This window comes from Lytechinus variegatus, chromosome 13 (genome assembly GCF_018143015.1).
Source record: "Lytechinus variegatus isolate NC3 chromosome 13, Lvar_3.0, whole genome shotgun sequence".
NCBI lineage: Eukaryota > Metazoa > Echinodermata > Echinoidea > Temnopleuroida > Toxopneustidae > Lytechinus > Lytechinus variegatus.
The window spans coordinates 26,195,728-26,223,229 of record NC_054752.1 but is presented as its reverse complement, the minus strand read 5'-3'; the positions used below and the strand labels follow the sequence as shown (position 1 = coordinate 26,223,229).

Below are 27,502 nucleotides of genomic sequence, written 5' to 3'. Positions count from 1 at the left end.
ATCTTCAAACTTGCTGAAATATTGATACCCCAGGCAGTATTTATATGAAAAGCCCATTCAACTTTTTGTTAGCCATTTTTCCCCTTTCAAATAAAACTATGACAGATTCCTCCTCCCTTCATTATAATTTTTTTTATAATTACCAGTCAAGGGACAGATTTTTCCATACACCCACATAAAAAATCTGAACTGCAACAGAGAACTGAAGTGTGACATCAATTTTCTGAGATAGTACTTCAGCATTTTTATGACAATTTCATGCAATACCTCCAAAACCTACAAAAATTGGTTGGAATTGTTCAATGGGGGCCTCAAGAATTAAATGAGAACCAAACCTGAACTGATTTCTTGGGGCAAATCATGCTTTCAGGTCATATCCTCGGGGGGGGGGGGGGGGTGGGGGGCATCAACTGATTCTCACCAAATTTGGGCTGTTGGGAGTTTTTTTTTTCATCATGCCCTGCCCTGGTATGGTGTAGAAATGCTGAAGGGTTTTTGTGATGTTATCACTTATTTCTCTTAGTATGATTTACCACATGGAAGAGAATAAGATGACAGATTCAGTCCCGAAGTTATACAATGTAATTCAGTTTTAATCAACATGATCAGGTCATATCTTTACATAATACATAGTGCTATTCATTCATAAATGTTGACATATCCATACCTCAAAGGTACATAGTACAAACACTGTTTTGGTTAATGATTTAACATCCAAAACTTGAGATAAGCATCGTGATGCAGGAAGCAATTCATGACGACCAACAGAATCAATATTGAGAATACAGTTGTCAGTACTACAATGTTCATGTAATTAATATGTATAAAGCACCTGGCCAACAGAATAGTATACAATTACAGAGCCATATTTGCTTTCTTCTATTTTTTTCTCCTACAAGGAAAAAATAAACTAGTGGACACTATTTCATGAAAGTTGACAACACTGATAAAAAATTGTCATTCTCCGATAGTTGCCATAGTAATATAAGCACTTCTTGGCCAATCAGAACCAAGAACTTCATGGAAATTGTCAATTTCCATGAAGTTCTTGGTTCTGATTGCTTATATTACTATGGCAACTATCGGAGAATGACACATTGCCAGTGCTGACAAGTTTCATGAAACGAAGCCATTGTAAAAGATTATCAAGAAAACATTAGGCATTGCCTTACAAGACGGGGCTTTGTATAAATCATCACTGACAAGTCCTTGTTTCTGAAAGAAGTTTACCACCTTGTCTGTTCACACCAAACAGAGACCACTCCATTGGATAGAGTACGGTGGCAGTTGAAATACCAAGGATATCATCAACCTTTATAAATGTATGTTTGACTACCAACAGAACGATATTGCAGTAGGGTTAGATGGTCAAGCTATGCAGTTTTGAAATCTGTATAAACTGGTCTGGGTAGAGTAAAGGGGGTGCATTGATGCATTCACACTTCATTAATCAATATAATACGAGCCTTTATGAGGCAAACGGAAATGAGTAATTTAACATAATAATTGAACTTTCCATTTTAGGCAGGTCCAAGACTGCAACATATCAAAATACAAAGACAAATACTTGTAGAAAAGCAACACCATCATCCAACCAATAAATCATCTTCATATTTACACCATACATGCATCGAATAGGAGTCAACACTGGCTGTGGTTACATGTTATAATTAGATATTGTTCTAAATCTCCATCACTTTTCCTCATTCAGAACTCCTAGTATATCACCTTCCCTGAAGATGAAATATTCCTGTAAAACAAAGACAGAATGAAAATATATTATCATTAATACTATCGAAACATTGAAGTCGATGAAATAGGGGACCTTTTGAGGATGTTTTACGTCATTCATAATGCCATGATCAGTTGCAAATACATGTGCATGCACGGTTGATGACTGATAGGTTAAATTTCAAAAGTTATCTTTATCCACCACTAAGTGAGCAACAAGAAAAAGAAAAACAATTTCATGAAATGTTTCAGTACTTTACCTTCTCTTCAAATGAAACCTTGGTTCCTCCAAATTCTGGAAGTAGAACTTTATCACCAACATCTACAGCGACCTTGTGCACTGTACCTGACTGTGTTGGATGAGAAAAAAAAACAAGGCCAACAGAAGTAATTAAAAATTAGATAAATGTATGCCTCTGATTGGTTGACAAGTTGCAATTGATATTCGGAGTTGAATGTGATTTTCTAACACTTTCTGCTACAGGCCCATGGTCTGGTAAGCTGTAAGAAATAATCTCATCTTCAAGAGAAGACTAGGCTACTGATAAAATACCTTGTTCATTTTGCTAATAATTGCTGAACAATATTTTTTCTATCAGAATCAATTGGCAAAGTATACAGACCGCTTTTCTGAGCAGTCATACTACCTACTACTAGGACTACAAAGTTCCGTTTGACTTCAAAAGGAGAAATCCGACTTTGAAGACATTTAGAACATATTTTGCATAATCTGGTTTTAAAAATTACTTCAAATTTTGATGAATGTTCAACTCATTGAAGGTCGACTAATACTTGTAAGCTAATGTGTATGATCACTCAGTGGTCTTTTGTTTTATTCTGTGGAATTGTTTACTACAATTTGAAAACCAAGATAGTGGACACTAGTGGTCATGTTCACGTTATTAATAGCGACCTTTAACATAAACAAGTGGAATGCCTCTGGTTGTCTCACCTGCATCACGCGATTCAACATAGCAGCAGTGCTGACTTTGAAAACTACTATTACTTGCACAAGATGTTCAGTGATACTTGGTTACTCTTATTTCCACGTTTTATGAATTTGTAATTAAACAGATACCCCCAAGTTGGCCAAAGTTCATTGACCCTAAATGACCTTTGACCTTGGTCATGTGACGTGAAACTCATGCAGTATGTTTGGTGATACTTGATTAACCTTATGTACAAGTTTAATGAAATAGGTCCATATATTTTCTAAGTTATGATGACATTTCAAAAACTTAACCTCAGGTTAAGATTTTGATGTTGATTCCCCCAACATGGTCTAAGTTCATTGACCCGCCATCGGAAAAGCGGCGCCTAGTCTCACTCTGCTATGCAGGTGAGACAAAAACAATGTTGATTCCTCCTGAAACATAAAATAAATCAATGTACTACAGCTTTATAAATGGAACAACACCCTTTTCCCTTTCCTGCTGAATAGACCAGTTCGTACATGTAGCTTCTTCATGGACAATTTTGGTCATATGACCTTTCAATTTTTTCATTGAGATCTATAGGCAGATTTCAAAGCAAGACATTATGTTAAGATGCCTTACATAGCAACATGAAGAAATTGAATAAACTAGGTGACTAGAATAGCACACCATTGAACACTCTATGAAGGTATTTGTTGCATTTCTACTTTGAATGCATATCATAGCATGTTGCACAATGTACTTGGCAAATTGTGATATACCAGCCATTCGTGGATGCATTGTTTTTTGGAAGTGAATGAAAAACACAATTCAAAAGTTTATATGAATAATCAAGACATCGAAGTTGGTGCTTATCTTATTAAATTTTAAACTACCATGTCACTTTAGTACAAATGACCTTCCTCTGATCATTGAACTACAAACTGTCTTATACTCACTGAATCTCTAGACCCTGCTCCTACTGCTACAACGGTAGCTTGATTGACCTTCTGCTGAGCCTTCTCTGGGATCATGATACCTCCTTTGGTCTTGGTCTCGGGGACAAATCGTTCCACAAGGATTCGGTCAAACAGTGGTCTGAATCTCCTGAAAACAGCCTGGGAATATCAAATTTTAAAACAAATAAAAAATTGCAGGGAAAAAACACATTTTGAGAGAAATAACTGATATACTAGACAGGTCAAGAATGTGTTGTAGTAACAAGCACTTTTATATAGTATCTCTATCTGCTATCCATATGGTTACATACGTATTCCCTTTTGGCGAGCCATATAATCAACTTTCTGGCCAGCGTAGAACACACGCGTCGCATGCGACACACGCAAATCCCACAAGCTCCTGGTGCGTCTCGCGCAAAAAGTGAGCGACACGGGCAAAAAAAAATTATAAAAAGTGAGGGAAAATCATCGAAAATAATTGTTGCATCATTCATCATCAATCCTCAAAAATATAGAATGTTTCAGAATCATTTCGGCAACAGACAAACTACGATCTTATCACTTGACCGGATAATATCCATGCATAGACACTGGCGCATTTACACTTCCAGCCGGCTAGCCAGTAGCCAGCCACCCAGCCACGCTAGCTTTGCCAGCCCGCTGGCGCGGCTAGCTAGCTGAGCCAGAGCCGGACCTGCACGCAGTGTTTGGAACTGAATTGTCCGCGATGCGACGTAACTTTTCATTTTTACATGATTCTGATAACTTTCAAGAAATTTTGATTTTAAAATGAATTGTTCCATATAATTTTCCTGGTAATTACTTGCTAAGTATATTCTTAACGTTCATTCTCAATTTCTGCTGTCATGTCACAACGAAATAATTGATGAAATTCTTGGATGTATGATCTGTAATACTAATAAAGTAATAGGCTTAATGGCCAGCGACGTGCGTATGGCAAGCTATTTTAACATTTTCTGACATCAAAAATTATTAGATTTATTGATATCAAGAATTAATTTCTTGATATCAAGAACTCATTTCTTGATATCATAAAACGATTTCTTGATATCAAGAAATTAATTCTTGATACCAAAAAACATACATTTTTATATCAAGAATTAATTTCTAACTTGATATCAAGAATTCATTACTGATTAATAATCAGAATGATTTTTTGCAATAAATTGACGATCGAATTCAGAAATGAATTCTTGATATCAAAGATTCATTTCTTGTGATATCAAGAATTCATTTCTTGATATAAAAAATAATTTCTGGATATCAAGAATTCATTTCTTAAAAAAAATCAGATTGATTTTTTGCAATACATTGACACTCGAAATCAGAAATGAAAATGAATTCTTGATATCAAGAATTAATTTCTTGATATCAAGAATTGATTCCTGAATAAATATCAGAATGATTTTCTTGATATCAAGAATTCATTTCTTGATGAATCTTTGATATCAAGATATCAAGAATTCATTTCTTGATATCAAGAATCAATTTCTGAATAAAAATCATAATTATTTCTTGCAATATATTGATGCACGAAATCAGAAATGAAAATGAAGACCTTGATATCAAGAATTAATTTCTTGATATCAATAATTCATTTGTGAATAAAAATCACAATGATTTCTTGCAATATATTGATGCACAAAATCAGAAATGAAAATGAAGATCTTGATATCAAGAATTAATTTCTTGATATCAAGAATTTCTGATTAAAAATCAGAATGCTTTCTTGCAATACATTGACCCTCGAAATCAGAAATGAATTCTTAATATCAAGAAATTAATTCTTGATATCAGAAAATGTGAATGAATGTTAAAACGGTTTGCGATATACATGTGGATGATTTTGTGAAAGGAAAAAAGCGAGATCCCGGGAGCGAGATGTTAATGTTATTTGTATGACAGCTAATTGCTGGATTCACCATTTATTTTTCATTCTTTCATCTAAAACAGACTATAATTTCTTGTATTGTTTTTTCACATGTGTGTACAGTTCTATTGATTGATGTTCTGGGGGGGGGTGGCATGAGATCGATGTTTAGGTATTTCTAATCGATATGTCATGCCAACTCCCCCGCCCAAAGATCCTGCATCGTACAGATCAGGAATATGCCTAAGACTTTGCAACATCTTGAAAGGGAATTTGAATTGCAAAATGATGAAAATGGTCAACACATTTTCGAAGTCTCAACCTGAAAAAAATTAAAGCATGGTAAAAATGAATGATAAGTGATTTTGTATATTTCCAATATTTCCCAACTAAAAATTAACTTACTGAAAACACACGTTCGTGATACGTAGGTGTCATTTTCAAGTGACCAAACATTAAAGCGGCAGTTCACCCTGACAAAAAGTTTATTGTAAACATAGTAGAACTTAAACATAATGATAAGCATTGATGAAAGTTTTACGAAAATTCATCAAAGACTTTAAAAGTTATTAGAATTTGTATAACTTTTTTTTATTTGTATAGTCGCTGATTGAAAAAAAAAATCAATGAAATGTCCGTCACCATGCACCCAAAGCAATCGCTCACATGGCTCATGTTTTAAAATGACCTCAGTGGCTTCCCAAATGAGACCCAAGAGAAACGATTTTCATCTCATGTTTACCTGATTTAATGGTTCAGCAAATCTTGGCAGATTATCTAAATTTGTTGTCGAGTGTCCTGATGACAGATCTAGCCCAGCTGCTTCACCCAAGGTATTACGCAATGTACCTTATGACGAAGGAGGTATCACTTGCTTTGGCTGTAGCTACATTTTTAAATTTTCTTAAAGAGTTCATAGCAAAAGCCTAAAGGTATATATATTTTAACTCGTTATAGGACCTCAAAACAATTTTAAAACATTCCTAATCAATCGTTCATTAATCTGACATTTTTGTGACTTCTATTTCGTTTTATTTTCTTTCCCGCGGTTGTCAGAAAAATGCGTGATTTATATTTATTTTTGGAGAACGGGAGTCCGTACCGAAAGGTATATTAAATATATTTTAATTCATCAACACATCAAAACGATGTTAAAACATGTCCTGATAGATCGTTCATTAATCTAAAATGTTTGTGACTTTTGTTCTTTTATTTTCATTTCCGCTGTTGTCAGAAAATTGCGTGCTTTATATTTCTTCTCGGAGAACGGGAGTCTGTAACGAAAGGTATATCATATATATTTTAAATAATCAACACATCAAAACAATTTTAAAACATACCTAATCGATCGTTCATTAATCTGAGATATTTGTGACTTCTATTTTCTTTTATTTTTCTTTCCCGCGGTTGTCAGAAAAATGCGTGATTTATATTTACTCTTGGAGAACGGGAGTCCGTAACGAAAGGCATATCAAATATATTTCAACTCAAACACCTCAAAACAATGTTAAAACATGTCCCGATAGATCGTTCATTAAACTTAGATGTTTGTGACTTCTGTCCTTTTATTTTCATTTCCGCTGTTGTCAGAATAAATGTGTGATTTTTATTCTTAGAGAGTTCATAGCGAAAGGTATATAAAATACATTTTAACTCGTTTAATAGGACCTCAAAACAATTTTAAAACATTCTTAATAGATCGTTCATTAATCTGAGATATTTGTGACTTCTATTTTCTTTTATTTTTCTTTCCCGCAGTTGTCAGAAAAATGCGTGATTTATATTTATTTTTGGAGAACGGGAGTCCGTAACGAAAGGCATATCAAATATATTTCAACTCAAACACCTCAAAACAATGTTAAAACATGTTCTGATAGATGCGTGATTTATATTTCCTCTCGCAGAACAGGAGTCCGTACTGAAAGATATATCAAATATATTTTAATTCATCAACACCTCAAAACAATGTTAAAACATGTCCCGATAGATCGTTCATTAAACTTAGATGTTTGTGACTTCTGTTCTTTTATTTTCATTTCCGCTGTTGTCAGAATAAATGTGTGATTTTTATTCTTAGAGAGTTCATAGCGAAAGGTATATAAAATATATTTCAACTCGTTAGGACCTCAAAACAATTTTAAAACATTCCTAATAGATCGTTCATTAATCTGAGATATTTGTGACTTCTATTTTCTTTTATTTTTCTTTCCCGCGGTTGTCAGAAAAATGCGTGATTTATATTTACTCTTGGAGAACGGGAGTCCGTAACGAAAGGCATATCAAATATATTTCAACTCAAGCACCTCAAAACAATGTTAAAACATGTCCTGATAGATGCGTGATTTATATTTCTTCTCGGAGAACGGGAGTCCATAACGAAAGGTATTCCAAATATATTTTAAGTCAATACAGCTCAAAACACTTTAAAACATTTCCAGACAAAAAGACCCATAAATTTTTAGATAAACAGCAACTTAACATTTCAACATTTTGCCGATATCAACTCTAAGTTAGGTATTGGTGTGCGCCGCCGATTAGAACAATATTACAGTGAACTTCGCGGATTGGCAATGAAACTTGACTTTACCGGGATCAAATCATCAAAGCGCATGTGAAAATCAAAACATCACGTGTAAAATCGGCCACCACCGAATCGGCGGGTTTGCGACACGCGTAAGAAAAATCCTGGCGAGAACGCTGCATGGCTCATAATAACTCCTGGTTCGTTTAAGTTCGGAGGAACGTCTTCGGTTCGGCTGCAGCACTACTCCAGCTTTTCCGCGGAACATACCTACCACTTTTTTGGTCGAGTAGCCCCCCCTTCGCTTCTGCTCCCCCTGCCCCGGTATGATTATCTCTAAAACAACAAATGATGGGAGTTTGCTTTTTAACCTCCCATCATGTGTTTTTTTTAATAGACATAATTATAAAAAAGCAAACTCCCATCATTTGTTTTAGAGATAATCACACACAATGAAGTGTGTAAAATTGTGCCATGTAACGTCAGTTACCGTTAAAATGCCCATAGGGAACCTTGAGCCATGACTAGAACCGGTTCTAGGGCTACTCGACCAAAAAAGTGGTAGGTATGTTCCGCGGAAAAGCTGGAGTAGTGCTGCAGCCGAAACGAAGACGTTCCTCATAGTCCTAACTTAAACGACTTGGCATGCACTTCCCAATTAACCGAACGAAAAGGCCTGGTAATCGGTAGTTTGGTAAACAAAAAAAATAGGCACATAAGAGTAACAAAGTAAGACTCCCCCCCCCCCCAACTTTGAAAACCATTCAGCGGCCCCTGCAACTATCAAAGACAAAGTTCAAACAAGAAAACCACTTCAATGCGCACAACACACACAGAATATAATGCAAGGGACTGCATGATCAAGCTAGGTCGAATTTCACATGATCTAGAACAACTAATATTTGAATGTATCGATATATTGTACATCTGAACGAAACGTTCATATCGTATAAATTTTCTTACCATTTTATTTGAGATTTATTTTCCTAAGGTACGTTTAATTTTGACTATCCAACAGTCTCGATCTCGACCCTTGTTACACAAAACCGGTTTGCTCGGCTAATCACACGTGTTTAGCGAAAACAATGCAGCTGCCGCACGCGTGCGCGTACGCATTGACGACCCCTCCCCCTTTTCTTTAAAACCTTTCTAAAATTCCCCTTTCATGAATAAACTCATCTCATACATCATCTGTGAATCTGAGAATAGGGACAATAATAATCGTGGTTCACATTTAATACACACAAATTGATTAATTTCTTTACTTTGCAAGAATATGAATCATTGCATCACATCAGACATTGGCGTCAGGGTCCCAGAAAGTTCTAGAAACTCTATGATCGATCGACTTAGATTTTCTCGACAGCCGTTTGAAGACAGCGTCGAGGGGCGTGGGCCGTGGGGATGGAATATAATATAATACAATCGAAATCATACAACTATATAGATTTCGAATGACATAAACTTAAAATAATAGAAAAATAACAAAAAAAATGAATATATATATATATATATATATATCTTTCCTTAGGCCTATAGGTAGGCCTATTTGGCCCGGCCCGGTCTAGTTATATGTGGGCCCATCAATGCAGAGAATTTTGAGAAACTCCTGAGAAAAAAAAAGTCTTTCAATCACAAAACAAATGAAGGATTCGTACCAGAAAATAAAATGACAAGCAAAAAAGGGGTCTTCAAGTTCAAAGGAGTGGGTCACTTGTGACTCGTCGGGGGGGGGGGGCAGGCTGCACCCCTCCCCGTCTGTAGCACTCTACTTTAGTGCTCATGGGGCCTTCAAAAGAATTTTCCCACACAAGTGATGATTAAAGAATTTTAATGAAAAAAAATCCAACTGAGATTTAAAGTCCCTATACATAGCTGGGGTGCCCCGGGTGTTTCATATTTCTAATCGAAAGCACCTGTACTATCAAAATAGTAAAAACTTAAAGTTGATAGTCTCATTTATTTATTTATTCATTCTTTCATTCATTCGATCATTCAATTTCTTCTGATCAAATTCACCTTCATTTCGGGAGTGAAACTTACTTTTTCAAAATTTGTTCGACTGTCAAAGTTTTACAAAAAACAAGCAAACAAACCATATGCCCCTGTCTCACCTGCCTGTCTGGCATAATTTAGATTAAAATGCAAGTCCACCCAGTTTTTATTTGAATAAATAGAGAGAAAATCAAACAAGCATAGGCAAAGCTAATACGCTGAAAATTTCATCAAAAGCGGATAGAGTTAGGACATTTTCGCTTATTTTTCACAATAATTTTTATATCAAGGAGTTAGAGTGATATATCTTCCTGGTTATATGCACAATCAGTGATATGCAAATTATGTCTATCGACTCACTATTAAGTTTTGTTTTTTATTGTTTGAACTATACAGCATTTTGATTTTCACCGATTTGACAAACAATAGGGAGGAATATATAGGCCTTTTTTCGCTGGACATAATTAATGATGAGGCTAAAATTAGAATACTTCATATAATACAAAACAAAATAAACAGTGAGTTGGTGATACCATCAGTCCCCTCATTTGCATGCATACGACTAGTGTGTGAATATTGTTTTTTTAATCCAAATTTGAGTCAGTCTGGGTTCTATTTCCTCCTTTTATTCAAATCAAATTTGTTGTTGGTTCGTACTTGTCCTTTAAAAAATGTCGCAGGAGCATATATTTCCCCGCCGGGCATATAAGTCGAGTCACCTTTTGGGTATTCCCTCCCTATTTGAAATGCACCTATCCGGACCACTGATCAGTGATCCGGACCCCTATCTCATGTCTGCCAAAATGTTTAAACCCCCCTATCGCGGGCTTTCCTGCCTTAATTGGAGACCCAAATCTGGAACACTGCTCAGTACCCCTTTTCAGACGGTGAGCTCTCATTCCAATCCCCTATCTCAGGACAGAACCCCCCCCCCCCCTTCATCTCAGGCGAACTCGATTACGATACCCTGATGTCAAAATGGAGGACAAGCTTTCAAATATGGCAGGAGTTTCAGGAATTTGATCCCGGGATTTGATCTTTTTTTATATTCAAGATATTTCATAACCCCCTTAGTCCAAAGGTTCGATAGATCAGGGAAAGTAAAACACCCCTCTTCAAAGAAATCTCGCGAAAAACCTACTTTTAGGCATGTATTTGAATGAATTTACATAAATGACTAAACGGAGTCTAACATCCCATCTGTTGTTTTTTAATCGATTACTTATGAAGGTAAAATTCAAGGGTAGCCCGGTAACCAGTATGATATGAAATTGTGAAGAACTTCTTGATATTAAAGCCATAAAATGCTCCCACTTTCCCACCATTGAATACTGTAGATATAAATATAAATTTTTTAAAGTCTTCACATCATTTCAAAGCAATGAATTTTACATCTAATTCACCCAATGAGATGTGTATTTAGTGGCTTATATGGGTGCGGGGCACTCGAAAATGTTTAAATACCCTTGATTATGCAATATTCGTGCGTGCGAGGCTTTGATGCAGCACGTGCGAACATTCGAGATTACACGTGCGCGAGCAACTAACGTTAGCCGGATTAGCGGAATTTGTTACTGAACTCAGCCGTAACTCCCCCGGAGACCTGCCCTGGACAAACTGGTGGTATAACTTAACAAATCTCTTCTATTTACACAAGGCGTAAGTAAGATTTTATTTTTTTAATGTAGCTTTGTTCTTTAAACGCGTAGGCACATTTTAGAAGTCAAATTAGAAGTGAAGTGTGCCCCAACAATTAATCTCCGAGAGTCCGACTCCGAGCATGCCGGGCCGAGTATCAGACTGAGCATGTTGAGTATGGACGTCTGAGAGTGAGACTCTGATTCTGAAAGTGAAGTGAATGCTGTCTTTCTTTTCTACTACATATTACACATTTCTTTTTGCAATCTAAATGTCATTTCAACACAAGTTCGATCTTGCAGTTTTCTGTTTCAATTTAAAGTTTCAACCAATATTATTACAAATTTTTATCATGGAATATAACAAAATAAAACTGTAGACCAAAAGCTTCGGTCTCTGTTATGTTGGTTGTTCAGCTGAACTCCGTTGGCTTCACTCACCAAATACAGAGACCGAAGTTCTAGCGCGATCTGTACAGGGACTCAATGGCCATATGTTTATGTACTTAAGATCGGACAAAACGGGGAAGTGAATTTGCGTGACAGCCGAGGTAAGTCACTGTTTTTGTTCCTTTTAACTTGATTTTTCTCCGTTTTTTGGCAATTAATGCCAAGAGGGAATATTAATTTGCATTTTGGTCACAATAATTGTCAATTTTTTTATTCATTAAAGAAAAAAATTGAAGAGCCCCGACGGGGGGATTTTGCATTGCAAGTCCCCTAATGGTGCGTGCACGATAGCGAGCCGTCTGTGTACGAGGAGAAATAAAAAAAAATGTTAAAAAACTCCTCGAAACAGACGGCTGCCAGCTGTCTAATATAACTGATGACTGTGCTTGCTCAACTCAAGACAAGTCGAGTCAAGTCACAGTTTCTAAATAAAATTCAAGTTAAGTACAGAGATGCCAAGTTCAAAGACCAGCTATGCGTGAGATTTTTCTGTGAATCTGAGTGAGATCACATACATTCTGTACTGATAGTTGCGTGAGACAGAGATCAGTAGAGGCCGGCGCACGGCCAATATTGGAGACTGTCTCCCATGAGAGAGATTATCTCCAATATAAGTAAGAGACTTTTGTAAAGAATTTGGGTATCCAATTTCAGAGACAGTCTCCAGTTTGGGAGACCAATTTCCTTTGTTTACATTTGCTGCAAAAGGATTACCTTGGCGGCAAATAAAAATGTGATAAGCAGATTCCTCATGAAAAATTACCCCTTTTCACCGTCTACTTTAAAAATTCACCGTCTACTTTTGTTTTGATAAGGATTTTTTTTGTCAATCACACACAAAACCAATGGGCTTCTGACCTCAGTGAGACAAAATTTGGGGTGGAAAAAATCTTGTTTTTGTTGGTGTTGTTTCTTTTGTCCTTTTGCAAAGCAAGTCTCCAATGTGGGAGATTGTCTCCCCTATTGGAGAGAGTCTCCCATATTGGTCGTGCGCCTCTACTGGAGATAAGAGGGGATGAACAAGAGTCCAAAATGCTTGATTCTCACGCATAATGCATGAGACTTGGTAGCTCTGTAAGTAGGGATCGTAACGTGTAGATCTTGTACAGTGTAATAATCTATTTGTTTTTTATCATGTCGCTCACACCAGTGCGAGGTTAGTATTATCTATACACCTCACACCAAGAACCACATTTTCGGCAGTGGATTTCTATTAACAATAACATGAATTTCATGATTAACTAGATGTGTTTAGGAATTTGGGTCAAATTTGTGATGGTAAAAAGACTAAAAAATAAAGGATGAAGCCTACTATTTGCCCCAACAGTCAACACTATGTGCTTAGTAAGAGTCCGACTTGAGCGAAGTTTGGGAGGTGGGGCTGACTAAACCCAATGATGTAGGTAAAGGTAGAACTGACATCTGTGACATACATGAAATAACAATTAAAATAACCCCTCATACTTGTTTAGGGGTTCATTTCAGGGAATACTTGCCAAGGGTGTTGTTTTGTTTCCAATAATGGTTAAAGGTAGGGTTTCACATGCCAATTAAATACTTCTTAGGGGGTGCATTTTCAGAATATGGAAAATAATTGTTCAGGGTGCTTTTCGAGACCCTGTGGTCGCGCATAGCACTCATCAATGCAATGGAACTGCCCCCCCCCCCTCGGTCAGCAGTTTCAAATTTGTATACTTTGAAGTTTCGTGGTAATGTATTGTTCAAATGCCCAGCTAAGAGTGGAAAGAACAACTTCTTTTAAGTCGAAAATTGGATAAGGCCAGGATATAGAGAGGCGGTGATCAAATGCAGTGGAGGAGGTTAGAAAGTAGAGTGGTGTAACATCACATCAGGTTCGGAAATGAAGGGCTTCTCCTGTAGGTTTTCTGGTCTTCACCTCTGGTAATTGATGATAATCTAGACAGGACTAACATGGACTAACAAATTAGTCCTTAAGGGGAAAGCTGGCCAGAGTTTGAGACATGACGTGAGACTGAGAGAGTCCAGAGGCGAAGCCTTGAGTTGAGTAGAAGGCTGGATTGAATCGGCGAGTGGAGTGGAGAGAAGATTTAACATTATGGGCAGGTTGACTGTCCATCTGATAAGTGAAGTTGATGTTTATCTGACTTTTAAAACATCAAAATTTGTACCTTAAAACAGTTTCAACTTATTGCCAAAACATTGCATTGTAAGGTTTCTGATATTCATCTAAATCTAAAAAATTGAATGTCATCAGAGCTTTAATAAATTCATGGCCATGTATGCCTTGATGATTGACCGTGCTCAATCAATACCCATCTGGCCATCTCATCAGCCTACTAGATTTCCTGAAAATTCTCTTTTTTCTATCTCCTGCTAAATTTAGTCAGTCTACTATAGAAATGTGTCCCTAAAAGCCTGTCTCTAGATCACTCAAACCACTTCCCCCCTCACCACCCCCTTCTCCACCATTGTCATTTAGGCATGCCTCAGTGAACTAAAAACTGAAGCCAGGCAGTGCTTAGTCAAATTAAGTTTATTTTAGTTCATCATCGTCATCAGTGTACGGCAGAAGAAGGCAAGCCTGTCGAGACTTCCAGTAGTTCCTTCTGATAGTGCTTGTTCCAACTTGACTATTTTAAATGTCTTGTAAATTACATGCATGCATGCATATTGGTTCAAAATTTTCACAAAACAAAGAGATCATATTTTAAATGAACAAGGTAACATTCTCACTGTCTTCCTTTCCTGCAGCCCTCAAGATTCCATCATGTACAGACTATCCAGCGTCCTCCGACCCCTGACCTCCAGGGCCCTGACCCCATCAGTAAACAGAGTTGTGTGCCCACATCTTGCCAGGAGCTATGCCAAGGATATCAAGTTTGGTGCAGAGGCCAGGGGTATGATGCTTCAGGGCGTGGACCTCCTTGCAGATGCTGTAGCAGTCACAATGGGCCCCAAAGTGAGTTGATTGGTCAATGGGGGGAGGGGGTTCTTAGTTTGGTGGGATTTTTTAAGCGACTGTTGGGAATGTTTAAACATTAAAATTTAATTTCAAATTGAAGAGGCAGCAATGAAGAAAATGTTTTTTCTTGTACAGTGCTGTGGGAGATCTATTGTGCATCTCCAGGCTTTCTGAGCCATACAAAAATATTTTTTTTTGGTTGTCACTTATTAGCCTGTTCTTGCTTGCCATAAGAAAAATAATGATTTGTTACTGTAGCAGATAGGTTTAATCAATCAAACAGCCAACTGATTCCTTCTGTATAAAAAAACAGATCACCTTCCAAGTCAAATCATTTTTTCAGTATCAGATGAAGAGATCGGATAACTGATTCTTTCTGTGCTTAATTGTCCTCCCTCTCTCTATATAAAAAAATTGTATGATTAGCATATGTAGGCTAATGTTGAAAGAAAAGTGCTTCACTGCCAAGTTGGCTTTTTTTATTTGTTTGTTTGTTGGCTTGTGTGTATGAGCAAGTTCATATGATATAATGAACTTGTTTCTGAAGAACTATTGAATTAACTAAGTTTTCAAAAATCTTTTGTCCTTGACTGCTTGTTCTACCTTTTCCGTCACGCTAACTTCCCCTTTTTGTAATTGACAGGGACGTAATGTAATTATAGAGCAAAGCTGGGGTGGTCCTAAAATCACAAAAGACGGTGTCACAGTCGCCAAAGCCATTGAACTCAAAGACAGATGGCAGAACATTGGCGCTAAACTTGTCCAGGACGTTGCAAATAACACGAACGAGGAAGCCGGGGATGGAACCACGACGGCAACAGTGTTGGCGCGAGCCATCGCCAAGGAGGGTTTTGATAACATCAGCAGGGGAGCCAACCCTACAGAAATCAGGAAGGGCATTATGAACGCTGTTGATGTTGTGGTTAAGGAGTTACAGAGACAGTCCAAACCAGTCACAACACCAGAAGAAATTGCACAGGTGAACTGTCCTATTTGTTAAATACCTAATTTACCCATTGGAGACTTGCAATTTATATTATGACATATTTTCTATGGACCCCAGCCCACACTATGCAGCTTCGGTCTATAATGGGTTAACAAAACTTTACTACTCTGTATTCCAGATATAAACATTGTGCTGTTTGGAATATATAATTTGTGCTATTTATAGTAGGTTGTAAAGTCAAGCAATATTTTGCTTTGCCAATGCTGTTTTTGTCTCACCTGCGAAGCAAGTGAGACTATAGGCGCCGCTTTTCCGACGGCGACGGCGGCGGCGGCGGCGGCGGCGGCGTCAACATCAAATCTTAACCTGAGGTTAAGTTTTTGAAATGACATCATAACTTAGAAAGTATATGGACCTAGTTAATAAAACTTGGCCATAAGGTTAATCAAGTATTACTGAACATCCTATTAGAGTTTCATGTCACATGACCAAGGTCAAAGGTCATTTAGGGTCAATGAACTTAGACCATGTTGGAGGAATCAACATCGCAATCTTAACCTGAGGTTAAGTTTTTGAAATGTCATCATAACTTAGAAAATATATGGACCTAGTTCATGAAACTTGGACATAAGGTTAATCAAGTATCAATGAACATCCTGCATGAGTTTCACGTCACATGACCAAGGTCAAAGGTCATTTAGGGTCAATGAACTTTGGACGAATTGGGGATATCTGTTGAATTCCCATCATAACTTTGAAAGTTTATGGATCTGATTCATGAAACTTGGACATAATAGTAATCAAGCATCACTGAACATTTTGTGCAAGTTTCAGGTCACATGATCAAGGTCAAAGGTCATTTAGGGTCAATGAACTTTGGCCGAATTGGGGATATCTGTTGAATTCCCGTCATAACTTTGAAAGTTTATGGATCTGATTCATGAAACTTGGACATAATAGTAATCAAGCATCACTGAACATTTTGTGCAAGTTTCAGGTCTCATGATTAAGGTCAAAGGTCATTTAGGGTCAATGAACTTTGGCCGAATCGGGGATATCTGTTGAATTACCATCATAACTTTGAAAGTTTATTGGTCTAGTTCATTAAACTTGGACATTAGAGTAATCAAGTATCACTGAACATCCTGTGCGTGTTTCAGGTCACATGTCCAAGGTCAAAGGTCAATGAACTTTAGCCGAATTGGGTGTATCTGTTGAATTACCATCATAACTTTGATAGTTTATGGATCTGATTCATGAAACTTGTACATAAGAGTAATCAAGTATCACTGAACATCCTGTTCCAATTTCAGGTCACATGATCAAGGTCAAAGGTCATGTAAGGTCAATGAACTTTGGCCATGTTGGGGTTTTTTGTTGAATAACCATCATATCTCTGTAAGTTTATTGGTCTAGTTCATAAAAAGTGGACATAAGAGTAACCATGTATCACTGAACATCTTGTGCGAGTCAGAGTAGTATTCAAAGTCAGCACTGCTGCTATATTGAACCGCGTGATGCAGGTGAGACGGCCAGAGGCATTCCACTTGTTGAAGAGGAAGAAATTCAGTATTTCCAGTTTACAAATCTAATAATAGTAAAATGATAATAAAGTAAAATAAAACCTTTAGGAGGCACCGGTTATCAAGTTGCTTTTTCAATGATGCACTCTATCCAATCATTTATAGATGATAGTCATGAATTCAATACTTTCTAGTTGATAATGATCGGGGATGTAGTCGAGGCCGGCCTTAGCATCGGCCTTGTGATGTGGAACTATCGCTCGTTACTACCTCCCTGATAATGACCCACAGTTAATTGTGTCACTTTAAATCACCCTGCATTATGTTATTCAAACTAACATGTTAAGCAATTTGTAGACCAAAATATCCAAAACCTGACAACTCTGATTAAAATTCAGCTTGAATAAACAGATTTATGTGTTCTGAACTTACTCAACTCTAGCCAGTTTCACCTTCATTTCCTCTTGTTGCAGGTTGCTACCATCTCGGCTAACGGAGATGCAGGCATCGGTGAACTCATCTCAAGGGCAATGAAGAAGGTCGGACGGCATGGTGTTATCACTGTCAAGGATGGCAAGACGTTGAATGATGAGCTCGAGGTCATTGAGGGTCTCAAGTTTGACAGAGGATACATCTCGCCGTATTTCATCAACTCGGCTAAAGGTATTTACATTTGGGTGAAATTTGTGGTGATGCACTAGATTGTAGCAAAGCTAAAATAAAAAAGTGAATTGAAGTTGATTTTTTTTTTCCTTTTTTTTTACATCTTATTTGAATGTTTTCCCTAAGTCTTTGCAAAAGATTTGCATTGATATACCTAATTTGAAGAGAGTAATAATATAAACTAGTGATATGTATCTAACTTGCATAATTGCAATATAATAAAATGACAAAACAAATTTGCTTGTATAGGAAAAACTTATCCGGTTACTTTTATGTGTCATGATGTCTTTGCAAAATAACAAAAAGAAAAGGTCTGGTTGAAATGTGGTCATATGTTGACTCTGGTCTTTATAAAGTTTTACAGGTAGCTGTCCAAGTTTTCTTTGAATATCTACAGATATGTGAAGAGCCATGGCATCATTCAACTCTATCATTTGATAAAGAGCTTTAAAACCATTCATGTCATAACTTTATTGTTATATCTCGGCAGTCTATCACTTTTGGACGCTTCTCTTTCTTTCCTCTTCCGTATTCTTACATTTTTATTTTGTTTTCTTGGATGCAAAACCAGTTTAAAGGTGCTTCAACCAATCAAGCTTTTAGCTTCTTATGTATGCAACACCTTTGTATGTTCATTATTTATATGTGTTTTAATTGTATTTATATATTATCTGTGTATTCTTATATATATATTGTACATTGTGAACATGCATGAATAAATAAGTAAGAAAGTAAGTAAGTAAGGTAAGTAAGTAAATAAATACATGTTTACAACCTTGATTCCTTTTCCTTCCAGGTCAAAAGGTTGAATTCCAAGATGCTCTCCTGTTGCTATGTGAGAAGAAGATCTCAACCATCCAAGCCATCGTCCCAGCCTTGGAGCTTGCCAACGCTCAGAGGAAACCCCTCGTCATCATCGCTGAGGACATCGATGGGGAAGCTCTAAGCACGTTGGTTCTTAATAGGTAAGCTTTGTCTGGAGACCTAGGGAATGCTTCATCGACATGCTCATAATGTCCTGCATGAATTTACAAACTGTTGAATTGAAACAGGTTCTTGTACAGTTGGGTCTTTCCATCAAGTAGGGGAACAAAATGTGACATATCAACCTTACCCAAGACTTATTATATATTGTCTGTGAGTTTACATATTAAAGTGGCCTTACATTGACAAATCACAGGGATTTTTAATCAATACGAAATTTGCAAATGGCCAATTGACTTGCATGATAAAGTCTGTCCGTCATGAGAGGCCATTGGACTAATGCGATAGAAGTTCGAACAGCACAAATTTGACCGAACTCGTGATCGTATTTACTTAGGGTTGACCAACATGCAGTTTGCTTCTGTTTGGTCAGTCTATCGCTCTCTTTAGACATCCCAGACATGTCGGTGTCTTTTACATAGCATCCGGGGCATGCAGTCTGGAAGCAGGCCTTGTAATTGCTCTTCCATATCATAAGCTGTTTTCTCATCGAGCGAAACTTGAAATGGCAATAAATCTTGGCACTTGGAACAGGCTATCATTATATAGTGAAAGTAAGCCGAGTGAAAGACTTGAATCCCTGATTTCCCCATGATTTGTCAATGGTAGGTCGCTTTAAAGACCATACATTTTACTGGAAATTTGGGGGAATTTAGACTAATCATTTATGAAGTCATTGAGCAAAATAGTGTACTGTAACATGGATACAGTGTCCATGTAGCATCGGGATAATATCATTTGGTCCTTTAAGTCAAATTATGGCAATTAGGTTGACCAACACTTGATACAATATGCAAGTTTACTAGGTAGCAAAATACCTCAGATTTCCTATGCATATTTCTATTTTCATGAGAAAATTTAAAATTGTCCCTACGCTACCCAGTGTCCACCAGATGCGATATTTCTCAATGCTATATAGACACTGTTATTGAGATGTGTTGATTTGATAGTCAAGTTTTGTCTTTCTTCTCCTGAAGGTTAAAGGTTGGTCTTCAGGTAGCAGCAGTCAAGGCTCCAGGGTTTGGTGATAACAGGAAGAACCAGCTTCATGATATGGCCATCTCTACAGGAGGAATTGTAAGTAATCCCGGAGGGGCCACTTCCATTGACGAGTGGATACCATGCGCGACCATGGGGTCTCGAAAAGCACCCTAAATTCTGAAAATGCACCCCCTAACAAGTATTGGCGTGTGAAACCCTACCCTTAACAAGTAACCTAAACGATGCTCTTGGCAAGTATTCCCTGAATTGACCCCCTGAACAAGTACAGCGATATTTTTATTATGTCACAGACGTCGGTACCTACATCATTGGGTTTAGTACCACCTCCCACATCTCGCACAAATCGTACTCTTGGGGCAAGTACATAAAGTACATCCTTTATAAAAGATTTTAGTCCTGATTTTTTTTACACCCTTGCAAATTTGACTATCCTAGCGAAAATAGATGCCCTGTTTTCATTGTTTTAGTGTTTTTTACACCCTTATTACGTTATGTACGTATCATGCCCTATTTTGAAAAAGACATCCTTTTTACGTTTATTTTTTTGGTCACGCATGGTATCCACTCGTCTATGTAAGTACCCCCCCCCCCCCCCCGCTGGAAGTAATCACTTTCCCTTTCTGTGGCTTACATGGAGAAATGTAGCCTTGATGATTGTAGTATAAACCATAGGTAACTTAAATACCAAGCATCTCTGCCATGTCTTTTATTAGTAGGAATCACATCTTTTAAGGGGAATCCAACCCAAATAAAGCTTGTTTTAGAGGAGAAAGAAAAATCAGACAAGTTGATTGATAAAGTTTGAACAATATTGGACAAACGATAAGAAAGTTATGAATATTTAAAGTTGAAAAAATTGGTAATCACTATACCCATGGAGATTTCAAATTGGCAGCGTATGTGATGTCATAGTGAAGTAAGGCAAGGACTACTCTTCCATATACTCCAATACATCACATAGCTAAACTGTTTGTTTTTTTCCAAAAGTTTTACTTCAAGTTACATTTTCTTTCACAAGGACATAAAACACTACCCCAGTTATATTTAGATTACTGCCCCAGGGGAATGGGTGCTATGGCAAAAACCACAAATCCCTGATTATTAAGTACATGGGCTATGTGAAAGTTATCCTTTGTCCCTTGTCATAATTTTTCTTACCCAATTGCCAGTTTGAAATCTACATAATCCCAGGGATCTCAATTTCAAAGCAAGGCTGGACTCCCCTGGGATATTTCACACTCACTTTCCCTGCATTCCACTTTGTTTTGTCTGTAATGAAATAGGATGATTTGCAATAAAAACATTGCTTGAGGAATCAGTGGGGGAGAGACATTGCTCTGGCTTTTATTAAGGCACCTAATTGCATGTGAATTCTCCCCATGTGGAAATTTTAAACTTTGAAGGGTTATTAGGGGAGGGAGGTGTCCCAGCATTTATTGAATAACTCTTGTTAAAAAAAGGTACTGGATCTTTTCAGTCATGCATGACTTAGCTGTCAAACTCTTATTTTTTTATAGAGTATTAATAACAAATTCATAGGGCATGACCAAGTTAAATATGATAAAAAAAAATTACTTAAAATTCAGGTTTTATACAAATGCAGTTCACCTTCAAACTCTTATCCACTTCTTTCTCCATTCCTTGTTTGTTTTCATCAGGTATTTGGTGATGAAGCTATGGACGTTAAGATTGAAGATGTTCAGGTCCAGGATCTAGGTCAGGTCGGTGAGATTGCCATCACCAAGGACGATACACTCATTCTCAAGGTATTTATTCATCCCAAAGTCTGGCTCTTTTTCTTTTATAATTCATATTTCATCTTGAAACACAAATTTGAAGTGTAATAGTAATATGAAACTGAAATGAAGCAAAAGTACTGTCACAGAAAATATGAGAAGACCTTGTTTCGTAAAAGATACAATTTTTTGTAACTTTGCTGTCCAGTGGTAATTTTCATACAATTTTTTTATTTTTATTGGCTGTTATGAAGAGTGATCATTGGAAGTCGCCATTGGATTGCAACTTCGCTGTAAGAGTATTTTTTTTATGCAATGGGGTCCTGGCCTGCTGAAATTTCGGTCTTTGCTCGAAAAGATCATTTATTCTTTTGATTTTGGATATGATGGTATTCTTTAAATTTCTAATACGAAAGGGAAATCTGACTGCCATCAGGTTTACAAATACTACATATAATTCCGGATTTATCATCATTACATATATATAATACTACTAAATTTTGTCTTTTAATGTTTTAACAGGGTAAGGGCAGGCAAGAGGATATTGATAGGAGAGTGGCTGAAATCGCTGAACAGATTGAGAACACAAACTCAGAGTATGAGAAGGAGAAGCTGAATGAACGGCTTGCCAAGCTTTCCGATGGTGTAGCAGTACTAAAGGTAATGTATATCAATGCATTCAAATTCCAGATCCCGGTGAGGCAGTATCCTGACTTAACAGTTTAAAATTTCAAGTCCTGGGGACCGTAACAAAAAGTTTAGCAATTGATCGTAAGCTTGATTTTTACGTTTGATTGTACATTGTAGTCAATGGCATCAATCGTAGAAAAATGTTCTACGATCATTGCTAAGTTTTGTGTTCGGGCCCCAGGTCAGTGTTTAAATCCTATAGATTTCTCACTAGCTGCAGTGTTTGTTGGGACATCAGATGGATCATCAATCAAGCAATCATCAAAAGAAATATCTTTGCAATAGAGTCAGAGTTTGTGTTAGAATGGTTGCTGACCGTTGCATATTTTCATAGATCGAGATATGGCCAGTCAACCATTGTGCGCATTGTTGTCTGTAGATTGCAGACGTATTTGCCAGTAAATTACACTTTTGTTACTTGATTTCTTTTGTCAGTAAAGGTCAGGATAGTTGTATTGTTTCCTTTACAGAGGTGCCAACTAGTACTGATTTTCAGTATTTAGTACTGAAAAATGAGAAGAATACTAATGGTTTCATGCAAAATACTGATTTCTAAGTTTCAGTTTTATGTGTTCTATGGTATTTCTTTGGAAATACTGATTTCCTCACCAAAATACTGATTTTTTACTTTTAAAATACTGAAATGCTCTTGTACAAGTTGGTAGCTCTTCCTTTATCTGTTTCAGGTTGGTGGTTCAAGTGATGTTGAAGTAAACGAGAAGAAGGATCGTGTGAACGATGCCCTGAATGCCACCAGGGCTGCCGTTGAGGAAGGTATCGTGCTTGGTGGTGGTACAGCCCTCATCAGGTGTCTGCCATCATTAGAAAACATCCCTGCCGAAAATGCTGATCAGAAGATCGGTAAGTTGAAAAAAAAAATATAAAAGCCAAATTTGAGAAGTTGTAAGGAATTGTTTCGAAGGAGAGTCTTTAGAATGAAAAGAATTTTTAACAGTAACTTTTGATATTATTAAAGCAATTCATATGTTTTATGGCCACCGCACACCTTACGACCCGACTGGTCTACGACTGGCTTGCGACTGAGTGAGGGGAGATGTGACATCACAGCTCTTGTCACCTTGAGAGTCGTAGACCGGTCAGAGACGGGTCGCAAGGAAAATCGTAAGGATTTGATATTTCGAATCCTTATGACTGGATCGCAAGCTCAATCCAACTTTCAGCCAATCAGACAGCAGAGTTGCACGACGCTTATATGATAAACAACGCGTATACGCAGTACAGTAAGCGCATTTTCTCAGTTGCTATGGCAAAAAGCGCAAAAATGAGTCGCAGACAGCATGATAGTCGGATCGCAAGGTGTACGGTGTCGAGGTTTATGACTGCCTTGCGATTCATCTCTAATCACTCAGTCGCAGGCCAGTCTTAGACAAGTCGGGCCGTAAGGTGTGTGGTGGCCTGTATAAAGTAATAAAAGATGCTGAAAAATAAACCTCTGACATGAATAAGCAATAGGGAGTACATATGTACCCATATGGAGAAGAGGGCCATCTGATGACAAAATCCCTTGCTTATTTACAGCTTATTTGGCAATTCATCTACAGTCTTTACGTCAAGGAATAACTATGAAATACAACCCTTGTTTCTCTATCTGCAGGTGTTGAGATTGTAAGGAGAGCGCTTCGCATCCCAACCCAGACCATCGCCAACAACGCCGGTGTAGAGGGCGCCCTCATTGTTGAGAAGGTGATAGATGCGTCAGAAGGGATTGGTTATAATGCAATGGAAGGAGAGTTTGTTGACATGGTCCAGGCTGGTATTATTGATCCCACAAAGGTAAGTTGACATTGATTTTAAAAAAAATCAAATTATACACGTGATGCTTGGTTCAAAACCCGCAATTTAAAGGCAAGGTCATCTACAATAACCCAGATTATTCATGTAGGCCTCAAAATTGAACGTCGATATCTGGTCAAAACACAGAGCCAGATTTTTCTTGCAGGAATCCTGCAAGAATGCAGGAAGGCTGCTATTAAAAGACGCATAGTGCCTTTGTAGTGGAATGCCTTCTCAAAGACCAGGGAGAGTTGCGATTGATCCGATCAACCACAACTATGGATGGCCTGCAACGTCAACATCCAAAATGTAATTTTGTTCAGAATATTTTCTAGATATGATGTATATTCGTACATTCATTGTTCTGAAGATTCGGTGTGATTCTCTTTGTTTACTAAGGAAATTGTTGAAATTTCCTATAGAAAAACATTATGGAATGGTTGGATTTCCTACAGTTGGGATTGATTGGATCAATCGTAAGTCTTTGTAAGACAGGGCCCAGGCACAGACTTTTGACAAAAGTACCTTGAGAAAAGTAAGTGATCTGAAACACGACATGCAAGAATTTCTTGGACTGCTGAAAAGTTCAGATCTCTCTGAGTTGCTGCTTTCAAAACTACCAAACTACCTGTTAATTCAATTTATAGAAAATTGTTCAGGCCACATAATACCTGATCAATGATTTTCACATTCATACCCACTCAAGCTAGACCTTTTGGGGGCAAGTTCTCAAAGTTATAGGCATGAGTATTGAGTTATGGGTTATAAGTACTCTCTGATGATTTTACAGACTTGTGCAAATAAAATGAAAACACAGCCAGGAACCCATTTGTGGCCCTACAATGGCATTTGCACAGGTTGCTCTACTTGCCCAATTACAAACATCAGGTTATTGAATCATCAGGACTTTTTATAGGTCAAGTCCACCTCAGAAAAATGTTGATTTGAATCAATAGAGGAAAATCAGACAAGCACAGTGCTGAAAATTTCATCAAAATCGGATGTAAAATAAGAAAGTTATGACACTTCAAAGTTTCGCTTATTATTAACAAAATAGTTATATGAACGAGCCAGTTACATCCAAATGAGAGAGTCGATGATGTCACTCACTCACTACTTCTTTTGTTTGAATTATACAATATTTCATTTTTTACAAATTTGATGATTAGGACCTCCTTGCCTGAAGCACAAAATGTTCAAATAATGGAATTCCAGGAGGAATGAAACTTCATTTCACATGGCAATGACGAGAAAATAAAAATATTTCATATTTCATATATAATAAAATACAAAAAAATAGTGAGTGATGTCATCAGTTCCTCATTTGCATACCGACCGAGATGTGCATATAACTGTTTTGTGAAATGAAGCTAAAATTTAAAGTGCCATAACTATCTTATTTTACATCCGATTTTGATGAAATTTTCAGTGTAATGCTTGTTGAATTTTTCTCTTTTTATTCAAATCAAGTTTATGTTGGGGTGGACTTGTCCTTTGAAATATCTTTTCTTTTATACTTACAGGTTGTAAGGACAGCACTCCTGGATGCATCGGGTGTGGCCTCCCTCCTGACGACAGCCGAGACCGTCATCACCGAGATTCCTAAAGAGAAGGAAGAGATGCCCGGCGGTGGTATGGGAGGCATGGGCGGTATGGGAGGTATGGGTGGTATGGGGGGCATGATGTGAGGCTAGTTGCACCCCGATCAGGGGAAACTAGATAAGGGTGATTATTTTATATATAAAGAGATAACTATTTGAATGTGTAACAACGTGAATGGAAATGTACATGATTGTGATTCCAGAGATTTGAGAAGACGTGACCAGCCATGCACCGACGATCATTACGAGGGAGGAATCCTACAAGGGGGTGTTGCAAGAAACCTAAAACTGATCGCAAGACAGTAGCAGTCCCAAGGATCCCAACAGCAATCAGAAGCCTTGCTATTATTTTCCTTCTTTGCAAGTGATGGCTGGGCCTACTTTTTCTTTAAAAAATCTTAATTGACTTTCTGTCTTTGAAAATTATCTATTAAATGCTTATTTGTGGTCGGTATTTGCAATCGATAAAGATATCTTTCTTGCAACACCTCCTTAAGAGTATGAAGTCAGTGATATAAATGTTCCTCAAACCTGTTACAAATCTTGTACTAGATCAGGACACTTGCCTATCTCTGCGATCATGACTGGCTGTTATGGTAGAAAACCGCTGTTTGGTTTTCAGCGGCGTTCTGTGAATAAACCAGTTCAAAGGTCTTTGAAATATTGAAAGGACTGCCCCTCAGCACAAGTGTACGGCATTAAATGTGCAAATATATCCTGACTTTCTTATTGTAGGATAGAATGGAGTGATTATAAAGCTAGGCATTTTCTGACCAAATGGTGACACACGATGGATTGTTTATGTTCCTCTACATTGTACATTATTAATAGCTGCATGTGTATACATCTGATTAAATGTATTATTTCCAATGAAAGTGAAGCATGTTTGTGGGCAAGGGAAGGATTTGGTTTGGGACCTTTTGGAGCACTGTTTGTTGAATAATCATATAAAATTAAGTGGGATGTCAGGTCCATACTTTGATTTGTTTTTTATTAAATGGTTTCAATTCTTGCTTATGTATGAGATAATTTTTTAGTACTTCTTTCTTATTTTCATTTCTTTCTAAGAACTTTTACATATGTTTTTTATTTTCAGTCTGTTGACCAATCATGATAACTTGAAGTATGTGTATTTTCGAAGGAGCAGATATGAAATATTACAGTGTATGTATTTTGATACACGTTGAAAGTGGCTACAGGGATATTAAAATTTGAACCACATTTCACCACATTTCATTTTTTTAAATGAAAGAAAGTCACAAGACTATTGACTCTGAGACAAAATAAGTTGTGGAGTAATTATACTTGAAATTGCTTATGTATGGCATTGAAATATAGATCGTTTTGTCATGTTTCTGTCTGAATGTACCCAATTTATAAATATGTGATTATCAGGTGCGGTACTTCTTTGAAGAAAATAATTTGAGAAACTTCCTATGTATTGCTACTGCAAATATGAATGTTTGTATTCCATCATTGTGGAGTAATTTCTTGAAATAAAAAAGAAAAATATTCCCATTA

The 27,502-nt window shown here is 37.2% G+C and overlaps 2 protein-coding genes across 2 annotated transcripts; one reads left to right on the top strand and one right to left on the bottom strand.

Moving 5' to 3' along the window:
* Positions 1-1,030: 1,030 nt before the first annotated feature.
* LOC121426365 (10 kDa heat shock protein, mitochondrial-like) lies at positions 1,031-9,097 on the bottom strand. The gene is made up of 4 exons (XM_041622646.1): positions 8,980-9,097; positions 3,605-3,763; positions 1,992-2,081; positions 1,031-1,750 (listed from the first exon to the last, which is right to left on the bottom strand). Exons 1-4 carry the CDS (start codon positions 8,980-8,982, stop codon positions 1,694-1,696), a joined length of 309 nt encoding a protein of 102 aa, XP_041478580.1. The 5' UTR covers positions 8,983-9,097; the 3' UTR covers positions 1,031-1,693.
* Positions 9,098-11,525: 2,428 nt separating this feature from the next.
* Positions 11,526-27,502, top strand: LOC121425882 (60 kDa heat shock protein, mitochondrial-like). The gene is made up of 11 exons (XM_041621970.1): positions 11,526-11,670; positions 14,832-15,039; positions 15,686-16,021; positions 17,985-18,174; positions 18,971-19,139; positions 20,136-20,235; positions 21,819-21,926; positions 22,419-22,556; positions 23,273-23,447; positions 24,202-24,380; positions 25,904-27,502. The coding sequence occupies exons 2-11, from the start codon at positions 14,848-14,850 to the stop codon at positions 26,066-26,068; spliced, it is 1,752 nt and encodes a 583-aa protein (XP_041477904.1). The 5' UTR covers positions 11,526-11,670; positions 14,832-14,847; the 3' UTR covers positions 26,069-27,502.

Excerpts from the sequence above, each read along its gene's own strand:
- LOC121426365 (XM_041622646.1), bottom strand. Across the intron at positions 2,082-3,604 it reads GAGCAGGGTCTAGAGATTCA|TCAGGTACAGTGCACAAGGT; the intron begins GTGAGTATAAGA and ends CATCCAACACAG. Across the intron at positions 1,751-1,991 it reads AGGTTTCATTTGAAGAGAAG|GAATATTTCATCTTCAGGGA; the intron begins GTAAAGTACTGA and ends TTTGTTTTACAG.
- LOC121425882 (XM_041621970.1), top strand. The coding sequence starts at position 14,848 with ATGTACAGACTATCCAGCGTCCTCCGACCCCTGACCTCCAGGGCCCTG. Across the intron at positions 15,040-15,685 it reads CAGTCACAATGGGCCCCAAA|GGACGTAATGTAATTATAGA; the intron begins GTGAGTTGATTG and ends TGTAATTGACAG. Across the intron at positions 19,140-20,135 it reads AGCACGTTGGTTCTTAATAG|GTTAAAGGTTGGTCTTCAGG; the intron begins GTAAGCTTTGTC and ends CTTCTCCTGAAG.